The 15,641-nt window shown below is 33.6% G+C and overlaps 1 protein-coding gene and 2 long non-coding RNA genes across 6 annotated transcripts in view; 2 read left to right on the top strand and 1 right to left on the bottom strand.

The window, feature by feature from the left end:
- LOC148764612 (uncharacterized) overlaps positions 1-4,960 on the bottom strand; it is a 36,518-nt gene extending 31,558 nt beyond the window's left edge. Inside the window, exon 1 of one of the 2 annotated variants that reach the window (XR_016025202.1) lies at positions 3,385-4,960. This is a non-coding gene — a long non-coding RNA (uncharacterized LOC148764612). The remainder of the gene's footprint in view (positions 1-3,384) is intronic. The other variant, XR_016025200.1, reaches the window with a different exon arrangement.
- On the top strand, positions 80-1,916 carry LOC148764613 (uncharacterized). The gene is made up of 3 exons (XR_016024588.1): positions 80-195; positions 844-927; positions 1,763-1,916. It is a non-coding gene; the product is annotated as an uncharacterized LOC148764613 (long non-coding RNA).
- A 458-nt stretch (positions 4,961-5,418) lies between the features above and the next one.
- LOC18612817 (cellulose synthase, putative (DUF1644)) lies at positions 5,419-10,148 on the top strand. Of its 3 annotated transcripts, XM_088808746.1 has the most exons (4): positions 5,419-5,719; positions 6,624-6,865; positions 8,622-9,787; positions 9,882-10,148. In XM_088808746.1, the coding sequence occupies exon 3, from the start codon at positions 8,623-8,625 to the stop codon at positions 9,763-9,765; it is 1,143 nt and encodes a 380-aa protein (XP_088664872.1). In that variant the 5' UTR covers positions 5,419-5,719; positions 6,624-6,865; position 8,622; the 3' UTR covers positions 9,766-9,787; positions 9,882-10,148. The 3 variants fall into 3 exon arrangements, with proteins under 3 accessions (XP_088664872.1, XP_088664873.1, XP_017969390.2); XM_088808747.1 differs by having other exon boundaries at positions 8,632-10,148; XM_018113901.2 differs by having other exon boundaries at positions 8,622-10,148.
- Positions 10,149-15,641: the final 5,493 nt, after the last annotated feature.

The raw sequence follows: 15,641 nt of genomic DNA, 5'->3' as shown, positions 1-15,641 counted from the left end.
ACGGGCCAATGACATGATGCCATGTGTCATGCCTTTATTAATTTATTATTTTCCTTTTTAAAAGGCACAAAATCAGCCCATCTTCCACCCCATGGCCGGCCAAACCAGCAAGAAGAGAGAGAAAACAAAAACAAAACCCTAGAGAGAGAAAATCAAAGAAAAAGTGTGAATTTTCAAGGAAATTAAGTGAAAAAGGTGAGTTTTTTCTATTAAGCTTGAGTTTTCTTATTCCCAAGCATTTCTCTTTATTTTTCATGATTAAATTACATGTTTTCATGATGAATTAAATTCTGGAAAAATGGGTTAGGAGAGAGAAAGTTGTTGAATTTATTTGATTTTAATTTATGTTGGTGTTTTTAGTTAGTTTAGCATATTTAGAAACAAAACAACAAGAAAAGAATTTATTTTCTCCCCCAACCATTAATGGCTGAATTTACCATGTAGTGAGTGAGGATGAGTTTGATTTTATTCTAAGAGAATTGGTTAAGGAATGATGAATTATGAGCCTAGAAAAATAATGGGAATTTTCGGAGCAAAAATACAAATTTTTACCCACTAGGGGTATTTTCGTAATTTGCTGTTGGGACTGATAATTTGCACCACACTGAGGGACATTAAGTTAATTTGGGTGCAATTGAGGTATAGAAACTGAAAAGAATTAAATTGGAGTTTAAACGGACCCGTTAGGAATGTAATCGGGTGATAAGACGAATTAGGCCAATACCGGGTTTAAATAGTTACCAGTGCATTTTTGCATTCCATATCATGCATTGGTAATCTAAATTAGTTTAATTTTGATTTAGTACCAACTTGGTGAAACTCTCGATTTTGTATTGTGTCAAGGTGGTGAGTCCTCCGATAAAGGCAAGCAAATTGCATCCGAGGACCAGTAGACAGAGTGCTTCGAAAGTTTGCATTCTAGACATTGTGAGTAAACTTACTGTCATTTTAATTATCTAGGGTGGTTTTTAAATGCTTTCATGAATTCTATGGAAAAAGGAATTTAAAAAGATAAATTTTCATGTTTTATGAATAAATGAGTTTCAATGAAATTAAATTATAAATTGTTTTGAAATTAATAGTGATTTTGAAAAATAGAGTACACGGAGACTGTTAATTGTGGCAATTTGATTGTTTAAATTAACTGGCTTATGATAAATCGAGCATGATTGGCTAGTTGGCAATTGTATTGAAATGCGAATTGTTTGGTTACCTTGAAAAACTATGAATTACAAAATTGCCATATCATGTTATTGAGTTTTATTATATGGTGGATTATATATTAATTAATCACTGCAGTAGGGGGTTTCTGTGGACCAGCCTTTTAGAGGGGCACGGTAAACCCCATTATATTCTTACCTCGAACGGAGAGGCGCGTAGGGTATCTCCTGGGGTAAAGTTTAGGGTTCACTTCACGCTAAACCACCACGTGAGGGGGAACTCAGCCAACGCCAAGGAACGGCTATGTTTTCAAAACAAGAACATGATTTATGTGAAATGTGAATTTTAATAGCCTTGGCGGTCTCGGTAGGATGCCTCGGCCAAGGTGTCCCCGAGAATTGATTTATGGCACAAGTCTAGATTTTTATGAGATTCATAAGCCTCTTTACGTGTTTTGAACAAAATGTGTTATAATGCTATAACCCAGTTTATGATGATTTACTTTATTGTCTCCATGTACTCAACTCTAGATGTTTATGATGATGTTTGTTTACTCATTGAGATTTTATAATCTCACCACCCTCCTTTCCACCCATTTCAGGTTCAGTATAGGCTGTAGATAGCTGATCTCATCGAGGACTACAGTGGGATCTGCATTTTCCAAACTGTAGGTTCACAGTCCTCTTTACTTTTGTTTATTCGGGGGCACTCTTGTTATTGTAAATTAAATTAAATATTTTGGCTTACTGTATTTAAGTATGTATAAATTTATTTAACTTTTACGTTATAAAAATTATTCACGTATAACTCTATAAATATTGTTTTATAAGAAAATAGAATATTTTACTTAATATTTCTTTTATTTTCTTATTATATTCAAATAACCATAATTTCGTTTTAAATGAAGATTTTAGACTTTTAAACTCATTTTGAATATGAATTGTGTGTTTTGTACTTGTATATTACGTTTTAGCCAGTTTTAAAATTTTTGAGAAAAATGACCAAAATATCCTTGTGAGACGAAAAATTAATATTTTATTTGTTTAAAGTTGGAAACAGCTTAAAATATTTTAGAACACGATATTTGACAATGGTTGCTCACAAGGGAACAGAGAAACTGATAGTAAAGCCTTGCGGGGTTTCGGGTTGACATTCCGGGCAATAAGTGTCTACCGGGACACCGCGGCGGTTGTCACGGGCTCGAGGAGAGTACCGGGTCGTGACACGTCTAAACTTACATTCGAGCATTGGGATATTTTCCTCCACTAGAAGATTATTTTCAAAGATATAGTTTTCACATTGGCAAGGAACATCTTGCATGTGACCTTCATAAATTTGTGCACAAAAAATTGAATTAACTATTTGTTGTGATCTTATTACACACTTTCAAAATATTATTTATTTATCATAGGATAATAATATTTTTAATGTGTTAGAGGAAAAGTTTATCGAGGCTACTACCATGAAAAGAGTCACTTAAGCAACCTTGTGAAACTTGATAATGACTAAACTGATGATTTGAATAAAAACTATCACTCAACAACCTAATGTCCCCTACAAGATAATTAGGCCAACTAGTTATTGGGAAACTCGGAATATTAGTGGGCACTATGTGGAAACCAATGTTTGGGAAACCAACACCAGAAAAATGAATAATAGGTTCAACCAATGTTATTTCCAGTTCACCATAAACATTAACAATCGAATGAATTATCACATGTCCTCTAATAGGAACATGAATAACATTGAATGCAGAACCCCATGGGTGGAAATGATGAGCTAATAGCAAGTTTTGAGCAACTAGGGTATTCATTTGATTGTGATATTGTGTATTATAATTTTTACTCAATCTGGATAATTTCTTTGCTCTTAATATTTTTAACCTCCTTTGTCTATGTTGTTTATGTATATTTAACTTGTGCATGAGTAAAATGTAAGGGGAAACTACAGATAGAACAAAAACCAAGCATAAACAGTAAGATAAAAGAAAAATATTGCATCAAAGTTATAATAACCTGACCAAGCAATACTGTAGACACTCAATTTAAAAAAAAAACCATCAATAAATAAAGACTACATAGCAGGAAATAAAAGGCTGTAATTCAAAATTTTATCAAATCAAAACACATTACAGTTTCCAGCAACACCTTGTGCAATGCAACGAATTATGTTTCATTCGATAAAGAAAAGCAAACATAGAAATATTTGATATCTTTTACTTACATCAACACTGGTTGTGCTATTATGAGATAGTCCAAATTTTGGCTAGAGAAAATATCATTCTCATCGCTAAAGGAAGAAAAGATCATACACAACTCATCAATATTTTTTGATGACCAATCCTTTCCTTAACGAATAAAAAGATTCATTTCTGATCAAAATTGGACCATTAATGACAACCCAAACTATTACTTTTGGTCAACAAAGAGGAAAAAAGCATAATATCTAATCGTTTTAAAACATTACAGCAAAAAATGAAACAAATGATGCTAAACTAAATTTAAAAAACTTATTTACTTACAATATTTCGCACAACTGAGATGGCAAGATAGAAACCCTGTGGAAAAAAGAGATATCAAGAAATTAATTGAGACAACCAATCAAAAAATTAAAAAAAAAAAGACCAACCAACACTGCACATCTAAAAACATCAAATACAATAATCAAAATGATGATGAATACAGAAAAAAATGTAAACCGACAAGTATGATGCTTTAACGAAAAACAAACCATGAGAGTACTTCATCAAACAGTATAGTCATTTTATATATAATGAGTTTCAAGTTAAATGCTTTGCACATATACATATTGTATTTTCAACAAATCACCATGTCGAAAACAAAATAAATATACAGTCAAGAATATTGTTCAGCATATTTAGAACCAAAAACATAAAAAATGATGCTTTTATTAATAACAACTACCTTCATCAAAGAATATTTTCAATGTTCACTCTATTAAGCTTAGCATCGAAAGTCTAAATATCCGTACATTCTATTTCGTACCAACAGTAAGTATTTTAAACAAACCATTTAACATGTTTAAAAAGATAAAGCATAAATGATCTGCGAAAATCTTAGAAAAATATGAAAGCACATAATCGATTCATCAAGTTATGCTGGAAACTGAAAAAAAAAAAATAATCGTCAACAATCGTTTCAAAAAAAAAAAAACAAAAGAGGAAATAGAAAACAATTAATTTCAGATAGTAAACAAAAAGCAAGAAGACCCCTGAGAGACAATTGTAAACTGAATACTTGAATCTGAGAACCTCTAAGAGCCGAAGTGAAGTTAAGAAAAGAAACGCAGTACAAAAACACATAAATAGTAAGAACCCAAATGAAATAAGTTTGAGAATGCAAAAAAAAAAAAAGTGAGAAATCGATAATCTAGAAAGGTCAGACAGTAGTAAGTCAAGAACAGTAAGAGATATGACAGGGCCAAATAGCCAGAGACATCATCCATTTGAGACCAAACACGTAAACTTGCCATACGAAATTCATGGGCTAGTGTCAAATCCCCAAAATCATAAAGCAACCCTAAATCCTAAAAATCGAAACTTTTTAACGAAAATCCACAAAGAAATATTAAAAATTCATCATCCCCTCCACTTTCAACAGTCGACCCAAGGGCAAGCTTAAAAACATCGTCAGACAAAGCAAAGAGGGAAGATGAAACGATGGAAAATCATTAGTTAGACCCAAGCCAACCCGAGGAACAAAACCAATAGGGGATTCATGTGGAGAGGACAACACCTGCGGACTCCAAGTCAACCCTCCACGCTGCTCATGCAAATGACCCAAGCAATAACCAAACAACATCTAGACGACCTAAAAAGAAAACAATTAAAGCGGCCCATTGGTCAAACGCCCACTAAAGACAGAAGACATTGAAATGCCTTCCTTGATTAACCCACACGACAAATCATGTGACTCCCACTCTGGGTAGACTATTGGCCTGCCATGCGTTTGACGTGGCATATTTGCTTTTATTGAAACAGTCACGTGTCACAACTTGAAAGGCCCTTTAAGCTTCTTTTTATATAAAATTATAAACTTATATATATATATATTTAAAACCTTAATATAATTCATTAATTATATGTATTCGTATCTATTTATATAATTATTAAAAACTTATATTTATATAATATAATCAAAATATTTAAATACACGAATTATCAAAAATAACCACATAAATACACGTGTAAGAGCCGCATCCCATCAACAAAAAAGGAGATGGTTGCATCCGACGAATGCCCTCCACCCCTCTCTTCCTCGTTTTCCAACCTCCATTGTCACTTCATCTTCTCTTTCCTTTCACCTATATAAATAAATGAATAATTAATTAACTAAATTAGAATAGTAAGTAAATGTGAAAAAAAAAAAAACAAAAAGAAAACTTTTAAAAGGGGGAGGGGGGTTATTGTTAAATTTATTTATTCAATTCAATTATTAGTAGTCACATTTTCTACGGTGCTTCTAGCCTTCCACGCAATCTCAACTTCCCTTTTAGAGATCGGATAATTTTCAGTTCCCAAATTCCGAATTTCCCCTTTGTAAATCCCCACCTTATCTAATTTCGTATATTTCATTGTTGAATTTTGAATTATGTTTCTGATGATTTTTGCTTTTCTTGGATTGATTGGTGGATATGTGTTATGGGGTGCTTTTGATTTTTGTATTGTAATTTTTATATTGATAATGATTGGGTTGCCTACCCTGATAGAGGAGGAATCTTTCTGGGGGGGGTGTGTTAGGGTGAATTGGTGCGAAAGGATTGGTATTTTTGATAGGATGATGTGTGGGATTTTTGTGACTTCGATTTTGAGTTAGGGTTCCATATAACCTTTTTTACCCTTTTTTGGGAAGGAAGTTGTATATTTCTTCCTTATTAGTATTATTATTATTATTATTATTATTATTATGAGCAGCAGGTCATTTTTTTTAAAATAAATAAATAATTAATTAATTAATTTCTGTATAGCTCTGGTGAGATTGAAAATGGTAGCTGAGCACAATTAGGTACAAAAATGTGTGTATGATTTAATGAAAATTTGAAAGGTATTCGTAAATATCACTGTAGAAACTCAATGGATATTTTAATTGAAAATTCAGCTTCAAAAAAGTTGTAGTGATTTTTAAGGATGGTGTTTATGGAAGCAATTATGCATGAAGTAAAATATTTTGGTTGCTTGAACTGATGGGTGTTAAATAAAATTGCATTCTTATGTGGTTATCTCCAAGTAACTGGGGACTAGTTATTAGATCTCATTGAGCATAAACCTTTTTTGAGAAAGTAGTTGTTATTGTTCAAAAAACCTTTACGATATTCACCTCAATGCGAACTACCTAAATAGTTTCTATGCATTTTTTTCCCTATCTATTGATAGTTGATAGAAATTTTAGATTGAGATATATTGAATTTGACAATCTCTTCTGGTTTTGGTGGTCTGACTGCAGGTTTGATCGCTGCGTGGTTCAAGACTAAATTCTCTAGTTACTGATTCATTGGTTCTGCTTCTACAAGATTTTTAGGACTTGTATTACATTACATAGATTAGTGCTTTGGAGCTTTGAATCAGGCTTTGTTGAGTGATTTTCTTTGTAAAAGTTAACAAGTAAGGATTCTATAGTTTTCAGTTGGTAACACATAGAGGCACAGAAGGCTGCAGTAGGAAATATATTTAAAGTTGAGCCTCGTGGTAAGTTTATGTTCAGTTAAAAAATGTACTACTTTCTTTATGTTTCAAAAATGTCAATAGTGCTTGGCATGTCTCTCATTTAACTGACTGGCGTATTTTCCCCTCTTCTACATTGCTGTTGTTTATAATCTATATGCAGACATCTATGGTTTTTTCTATCTACCATTTACTTTTATGTTTATATGTTCGATTGTGACGAAGTTGAGAGGTACTTTCTAGTTGGAACATGACAGGATTATTCCTAAGGGACTATGTTGAAACGTATGCATTGAAAGTGATTAGTTCTCTTAGATTTTGACTTGAAAATGAAGGAAAATTTTAGCAAACTTTGTTTGAATTATTTTTAGTAGGTTCCCATTCTTACTAGGCTGAGTAGTGTTTGTGTGCTGTAGAAAACACTTTGGGCTTACTTTTTGCTCATTGTCTTTGTCTAGATGGATAGTAGGTCTGTGACTTACTCCTTCATGACACTAGTTTCAAAAGTGTGATCTGGATAATGGTTGATGAATAAGTGTTGCTTATGATAATACTGTTTTTTGGATGGCCAATGACTGGGTCTATCAATGAATTTCTAAATTTAATCCAAGAAAAACAGAAGTTCATCCCTTAAATGATTGTTGACAGCATGTTACGGGGACCTTTTTGAAATGTAGATAGGTTTGCTTTCCCACTCTATTCACTGTCAACATGATTCCACAGTGCCATCTTCATTTCTTTCTCTAGTCATGGAAGAGGGTTCATGAAGGAGAAGGCTGAACATGAAATGTTCAAATTTGTTTTGCCTGGACGATCAGTTCTTTCTTAATTAGTGGTCTCAATTCTTAACTTACCAACTTTACTGTTGTTTGCTTCCTTTTCCCATTTGTATAGCCATACAGGTATTTGCATATTGTGAAGAGAAAATTTATTTTAATAAAATGACATGAATTAAACTGAAATGAACTTCAGGAATGCAATTGCACATGAGCATACTGGTACTGTAGTATAAAATGTCATTGTGTTACCACGTTACTGTCATCCTTCCTCACTTCAATTTGCAAATTAGCATTTCGTCCAATTAGTGGCGTTAGGTAAGATAAATTTTCCGTAGAGACATTGAATTTGACAGTCTTAACAATTTGCCATATATAATTTGTGGTTGATTCTTCCATTATGCTGCTCATTTATTCTTATGGAATACACTTAACATTAACTGCCTTATGCTGATGGCCTAAGTTAAATCTTACTGGAGGACTTCTTTTTAATTCTATATAACTGGTGTTGGTGGTTGATCCCTAGAAGGGCTGTCAATTGCAGGCTTTTGAAATGAAACATTAGTTTTGCCTTAAACTTAGTTTGGTCATTGATTAATGTGAATGCCAGATTTCAGAAGAAGTGAGGATGAGAAAAGAGCAGTCAAGGAAGTTAGAGACCTCTTATTCCTTTCTCCTCCTGCACCTTGCCTTTCCAAGAAAGAAAGAAACTGGGGTTTGTGGGACAATAAGATGATAGGGTTTTCCTGGATTTTTGCTTGTTTTTGTTTCTTTTTGGAAGCTTGAGTGTATTTGGTTGGTTGCTTCTTCTTGATTCTGTGACATGTTGCCATTTTTTCTGTCCCATTTTATTAGCAAATAATCACTTAGGTATTGAGACTTTTGGGAATGTTCTGTGCATAGTGCTAGTGGTTTATAATGTTTATTATGTAGTTTATCCTTTGCTTAATGGACTATTTTTCCTGTTACCTGATGAGTTCAATATGCTGAGTAACTTTACACAGCATGTGCCAGATGGCTGGTGTGAAACGGAGAATAATTACTGATTCAGATATCCGGGCTCTCCATAAAGAACTGGATGAAGTCTCATGTCCAATCTGCATGGACCATCCACATAATGCTGTTCTCCTCCTGTGCAGCTCACACGAGAAGGGTTGCAGATCTTACATTTGTGATACAAGTTACAGGCATTCAAATTGCCTAGATCGATATAAAAAATTAAGGGCTTATTCTAGTAAGAGTCCAATGTTACCTCATCCCATACCCCAAAACCGTCAGAATTCTAGTACTTCTGATATGAACTTAGCTTTAAGAACTGATTTTATTGAAGGTAATGGAAGTCGAAATCTGAATGAAACCAATAGCACTCCAGGAAGATCAGAAGGTAATATCCAAGAGCCAAATAGGCATCTTGATTCACAAGGAGAAGGCATTATAGAAATAGGGGACTCTGATTCATCTCAGGGAAGAGCTGAATCTGAAGAGTTAGATGCAGAGAATACATCAGAGTCTAAATCTAGTTTGAAATGCCCTCTCTGTCGAGGGGACATACATGGCTGGGAGGTTGTGGAAGAGGCCAGAATGTATCTAAATTTGAAGAAGAGATCTTGTTCTAGGGAATCTTGCGCCTACAATGGAAATTACCAGGAATTGCGCCGGCATGCCAGGAGAGTTCACCCAACAACGCGACCTTCAGATATTGACCCATCAAGAGAACGAGACTGGCGCCGCCTTGAGCACCAAAGGGAATATGGTGACATTGTAAGTGCTATTCGATCTGCCATGCCAGGTGCTATTGTGGTTGGAGACTATGCTATCGAGAATGGCGATAGGTTGGCAGCCGATAGGGATAGTGGCACAGGTGAAGAGAGTGCACCATGGTGGACTACTTTCTTTTTGTTTCAGATGATTGGTTCGATTGACAGTGTTGGTGAACCAAGAGCAAGGTCCAGGGTTTGGTCTAGGCATCGACGCCCAGCAGGAGCTTTATCAGAGCGCCGGTTCCTTTGGGGTGAGAATCTGTTGGGTTTGCAAGATGATGATGATGATGACCTGCGCATATTAAGCGATGTAGGTGAAGATCCATCTCCAAACCCAAGGAGACGTAGGCGTCTGACGCGATCAAGGTCAGATGAAGATCAGTCATGAAAGGAGTCAGATATTGCTCCTGGTAAATTCCAGTTTCTTGACTTGACTTCATATGGAATTGTATTTCAGATTGCTTTTGGCTGACCCTACTGGTATTCTTGCTATTGATGTCCCAGCAATGTGCATGAACTGTATTATTTTTTGGACAATGATAGAAGTTTGCTGGTTTCAGAAGCCATCAGCTTGTGGGTTTTCCAGATGTGTCTAGTTAAGTGGAGTTCTGTAAACTTTTGTGTGTCGTCATACATGTACGTGAACAAGAAACGTTTACTGGTTTTAGATGATTGTTCTATGTACTGAAACTCAAACCAGTGTTACTGTTAAATCAGGACAAAGTCTTGCATTGGCAACCAAATGGCAATAATGCCATTCACTTCTTTTTATTTTTTTTCGTTGTTCCTTTGGGCCTGTCTTCAGATTTTTATTTTTTCTGGTTCCGGGATGTTTCTGTCAATTTCTCCGTGTCCATACTTTGGACCGACATATGTAGTAAATAGTATGATAAATTTCATAGACTTTTTGCGGTATAATATTTTTTTCACATAACATTTTGAAGATTATTTTTTCAAATAAAATGTTGAATTTTATTTCTATTTCACAAGGACTAACAGTGTTAAACTTTCAGTTAAATTTTATTAAAAAAATAAAACTTTTATATTTAAAAATTTTATTACTTTATTGACAAAACACAAGGGGGGGGGGGGGGGGGGGGGGGGGTGTGGAAGCTTAGAAGAATTAAAAAAATGAACAATACATTTTAAGAAATTAGATGAAAGTAAAAATAATTATTGTCAAAGGATTGTCTTTTTTTTTTTTTGCTTGGGGATGTCAACAGGTAGGGTATCCGTTAATTTTGAGATACTCGAATTTGAACCTAATTAGTAAATGGAATACTCGAACTCTATAATTACCCAAATATGTCACGACTCGAAACTCTCATCAAGCCCGTGACAACCGCCGCGACGTTTCGATAGACATTCATTACCCGAAATGTCAATCGAAATCTCGCAAGGCTTAACATCAGTTTTTCTTGCTTCCCCTGTGAGTATTAGTTATTAAAATCATGTTTTGAGATATTATAAACTATTTCTAATTCAAAACAATAAAAAAATAAAATTTTCCTCATAATGGCATTTTGGTCATTTTTTCTCAAAAATTTCGAAATTCGCTAAAAATGTAGTAAGTACAAAACACATAATTCATAATCAAAAATGAGTTTTAAAGTCTAAAATCTTCATTTAAAACGAAATTACGATTATTTGGATATAATAAGAAAATAAAAGAAATAGTAAGTAAAATATTCTATTTTCTTATAAAACAATATTTACAGAGTTATACGTAAATAATTTTTTGTAGCGTAAAAGCTAAATAAATTCATACATACTATAATACAGTAAGTCAAAGTATTTAATTCAATTTACAATAACAAGTAGGCCCCTCTCCGGTATAAACAAAAGTAAAGAGGACTGTAAACCTACAGTTTGAAAAATGCAATTCCAACGGTAGTTCTCGATGAGATCAGTTATCTACAGCCTATTCTGAACCTGAAATAGGTGGAAAGGAAAGTGGTGAGATTTTATAATCCTAGTGAGTAAACAAACATCATTCAAAAGATCTAAAATCGAGTAAAAGGAGACTATTAAAACATTTCATCTAAATATGTTTTTCATAACATAAATACTCATTTTATTTAAATAATCAACATGGCTTATGAGTATTTTAAAAGCTTGGCTCCTGCCAAAATCATTGTAAAACCTGACACTATAAACACATGTCATGACATACATGCACTGAGTAGCATGTTATTATTCTAGGAAAAGCACCTAAGAATAAACGAAACTCGGTATTGTACTTAATGGTACACTTGAGTTGATTTAACCTCGAACTAGTTCAAATAGGAATTGTAGGATGAAATTTAATATTTTATAGTCAAGGAATGACTAAAAATGATTGTTCGGAGTTCGAGGGTTCATTTGGGGTAAAATCGAAAATTTTGATGTTCAGGGGCAAAAGTCGTCATTTTGCCACCTAAGATAATAATTTGATCAGGGAGTGAAATTTTTGACCAAGATTAACTATTTGGAGTATAATTTAATGATAGGAAGTGAAAAAGTTTAATTCTGGTGATTTCTGGAGTGTAAGGGCAAAATCGTAATTTTACCACTTGCGGACAAAATTTGAGATTTTGAGAGAATTTAGATCAAATTTGACAAATTTGAGAATGGTATGAGTATAAGGAATGAAAAATATGTCTATGGGCAATTTTTCAATTTTTTTGGGCAAAAATATAATTTTTCACTTTTACGAGGGTAAAAGTGTAAATTTCAAAAATTACTCCACCGAGACTTTGGATAAGTCTGAGAATTTTATCTAAGCTATGGATATATAGGACAAGTGTATGGTGAAATTTTGGAAACAAATGGATGAAATTTTAAAAATGGACCAATGGGAAAGTGACATGTGGCATTTTTAATGATATAATATTATTTTAATGAAAAGTCAGCCCATTTAAACCCCATTTTAAGTGCTGGCCGGCCATAAGGAAGAACAATAGAGGAAATAGAGAGGAAAGGAAGAAAAAAAGAAAAACCAAAGAGAAACAAGAAAATTCAAAGGGGAATTCGCGATTTTTGACCGTTTACGCGTCTAACGGTAAGATTTTTCGACTTTAGCTTGATTTCTACCTTTCCTAAGCCTTTATTTCCATTTAGCATGCTTGAGGAGAGAGATCAAAAAGTGATATCAAGGGCTGGATGAAATTCTAGGGGAGAGATTTTGGAATTTTTAGGTTTTGATTTTTAGTTAAATTGGTAGTTTTAGTTAGTTAAATGTGTATAGAAATTAAATTGGGCAAGAAAGCATGAAATTTTCACAATACCCACCCTTGGCTGAATCTGCAATGAGATACAATGATGATGATCTGAAATTTATTCTAAGAGAAATGAAGAGAAAATGATGAAAAATGATTAAATGTTATAGATAAACAAAGTAAAAAATTTACCGAGTTAATGTCCCATTTTTGGCCAAATTTTCCAAGGAAGGGAGTGAGCTGATTTTGTTGTTTTTAGAAGGTTATTGACTGATATTTAATGGTTAGAAATGTTGGAGAGAGAATGGGATGATTTAGAGTTAAAATGGAGCGCGTTTGCAATTTATCGAGCAAAGTGCCAAAAATAGGTTAATACCGTGTTTAAACCGTTTTAGGCTATTGCATTTCATACCATGCATTAATATAGGAGTTAAGTTAATTATATAGTGATTTAGCATCAATGTGATGAATTGTGTAAATTTTTGTAATGTGTTTAGGAGGAGAGCCTTCCGGAAAAGGCAAAGAAGTCATACCCGACGAGTAGTGATCGGGGCGCTTAGATAGCTTTTAGTTTGTACAAACGGTGAGTAAACTTATTATTATTGTAAATTATCTAGAGTTTATTTTTAAATGCCCTTTATGTATTTTATGAAATGAAAACGAGATTAAAACGAGATTTTTGATGTTTTAGGAATAAATGTGACAAATAAAAATATATTGTATTGATTATGAAATTGAGTAATTGGAAGCTGCAAATTGACTTGAAAAATATATATTTTCCTAGGAATGGCTTATGAGAAATGAGTATATGTGGCTATATTTTGTGAGTGCATTGGGAAATTTATGTAAGTTGTTTTTACTATGCAGGTTGGATAAATAAATAAAAGCCACGTTATACTGTCGAAATTTTATTAAAATTGGTGGGTTAGTCACTACAGTGACAGGTTTCCATGGATTGCCTATTAAAGGGGCACGATAAACCCAGTTATATAGTTACTCCGGTTGTAGAGGTGAGGAGGGTAACTCCCGGGGTAGTATTAGAGCTCACTTCACGTCGAACCCTCACGTGAATGTGTAACTCGACTAACGCCAAGGAACGGCTGGTTTTAAAAATAAAAATGTGTTTCACGTGTGAATATTTTAACACTCTTGGTGGACTCGGTTAGATGCCTCGGCCAAGGTATCCCCGAAGATTAGTTTTGGCTTGAGCCTTGTTTTAATAAAAGACATAAGCCTTAACAACTGTTTTGGTAAATTACAAATATTTTATGGTTTAAGAAATAAATTGGAAACATTATGAAATGGGTTGAAATTTGTTGTTTAAACTTGCCTCCATTTTACTCACCTTTAGATATTTATGATAATGTTTGTTTACTCATTGGGATTGCAAAATCTCACCCAACTCCTTTCCACCCATTTCAGGTTCAGTTTAGACTGTAGATAGCTGATCTCATCAAGGACTACCATTGGATCTGCATTTTCCAAACCGTAGGTTCACAGTCCTCTTTACTTTTATTTATTCGGGGGCCCTCTTGTTATTGTAAATTAAATTAAATATTTTGGCTTACTGTATTTCAGTATGTATAAATTTATTTAGCTTTTACGCTATAAAAATTATTCACGTATAACTCTATAAATATTGTTTTATAAGAAAATAAAATATTTCCCTTAATATTTCTTTTATTTTCTTATTATATTCAAATAACCGTAATTTCATTTTAAATGAAGATTTTAGACTTTTAAACTCATTTTGAATATGAATTATGTGTTTTGTACTTGTATATTACGTTTTAACCAGTTTCGAAATTTTTGAGAAAAAAATGACCAAAATACCCCTGTGTGGCGAAAATTTTATTTTGATTGTTTTTGATTTAAAATAGTGTATATTCTCTAAAAACTCAAAATTTAACAACGATTGCTCACAGGAAAGGAAAGAAACTGATATGTAAGCCTTGCGGGGTTCCGGTTGGCATTCCGGATAATGAGTGTCAATCGGGGCGTCGCGGCGATTGTCATGGACCTGAGGGAGGTTTCGGGTCGTGACAATCATTCTCAAGGATACCTTGGTCGAGGCATCTAACTGAGTCCGCCAAGGCTGTTAAAAATTTCGTATACTCGTAAACAAATTATTAGTTTGAAAAACACAACCGTTCCTTGGCGTTAGCGGAGTTCATCATCACTAAGTGGTTCGGCTTGACGTGAACTCTAACCATACCTCAGGAGATACCCTACACGCCTCTCTGATCGAGGTACATATATATATATATATCCGGATTTCGTGCCCCTCTAATAGGCTGGTCCGCATAATCCGCCTATTGTAGCAAGCTAAACCCACCATACAATAAAATTTTGACAGCATGACAGGGCTAATATTTTACTACCTAGCCTGCAAGGGTAAAATAAAACAATTCATACAATTCATAAAATACAGCCCAGCCAATCATGCCAACACAATAACAATATAACATAAGCCATCAATTTTCAATCATAAATTTACAACATACCAGTGGTCTCAAATTATTCTATTTTCAAAATCGTTATTTCGTTTCAAGACAATTTATAAAATCTTTTCATTTAAACACATTTTTGTTTATAAAACCTAAAATTTGCCATTTAACTCATTTTTCATAAAATTTTACCAAAACCGAGTTAAAACATACTTTAGATAATTAAAATGATGATAATGTTACTCACAATGTCTAGAATGGGAATTTTTGAAGTACTCAGATTACTGGTCCTCGGGTGCAATTCCCTTGCCTTTATCGAAGGACTCACCACCTTAACACAGTACAAAATCGAGAAACTTACTTCATTGGTACTAAATTGAATTTAAACTAATTTAGACTACTAATGCATGATATGAAATGCAAAATGCACTGGTAACCATTTAATCCCCGGTATTGACCTAATTCGACTTATCACCCGATTAATTGGCCAACGCGTCCAATTTAGCTCCAAATTGCTCCATTTCTTTTCCAATATCTTAATTCACCAAACTCAAGTCAAATAACCTAAAATTTGGCAAAACTATCTTCACTTTTCTTCTTAGAATTTTCGATCAATAATG

This window comes from Theobroma cacao, chromosome 1 (assembly GCF_053813885.1).
Source record: "Theobroma cacao isolate CCN51 chromosome 1, ASM5381388v1, whole genome shotgun sequence".
Lineage (NCBI taxonomy): Eukaryota > Viridiplantae > Streptophyta > Magnoliopsida > Malvales > Malvaceae > Theobroma > Theobroma cacao.
This window is presented reverse-complemented; position numbering and strand designations above follow the sequence as displayed.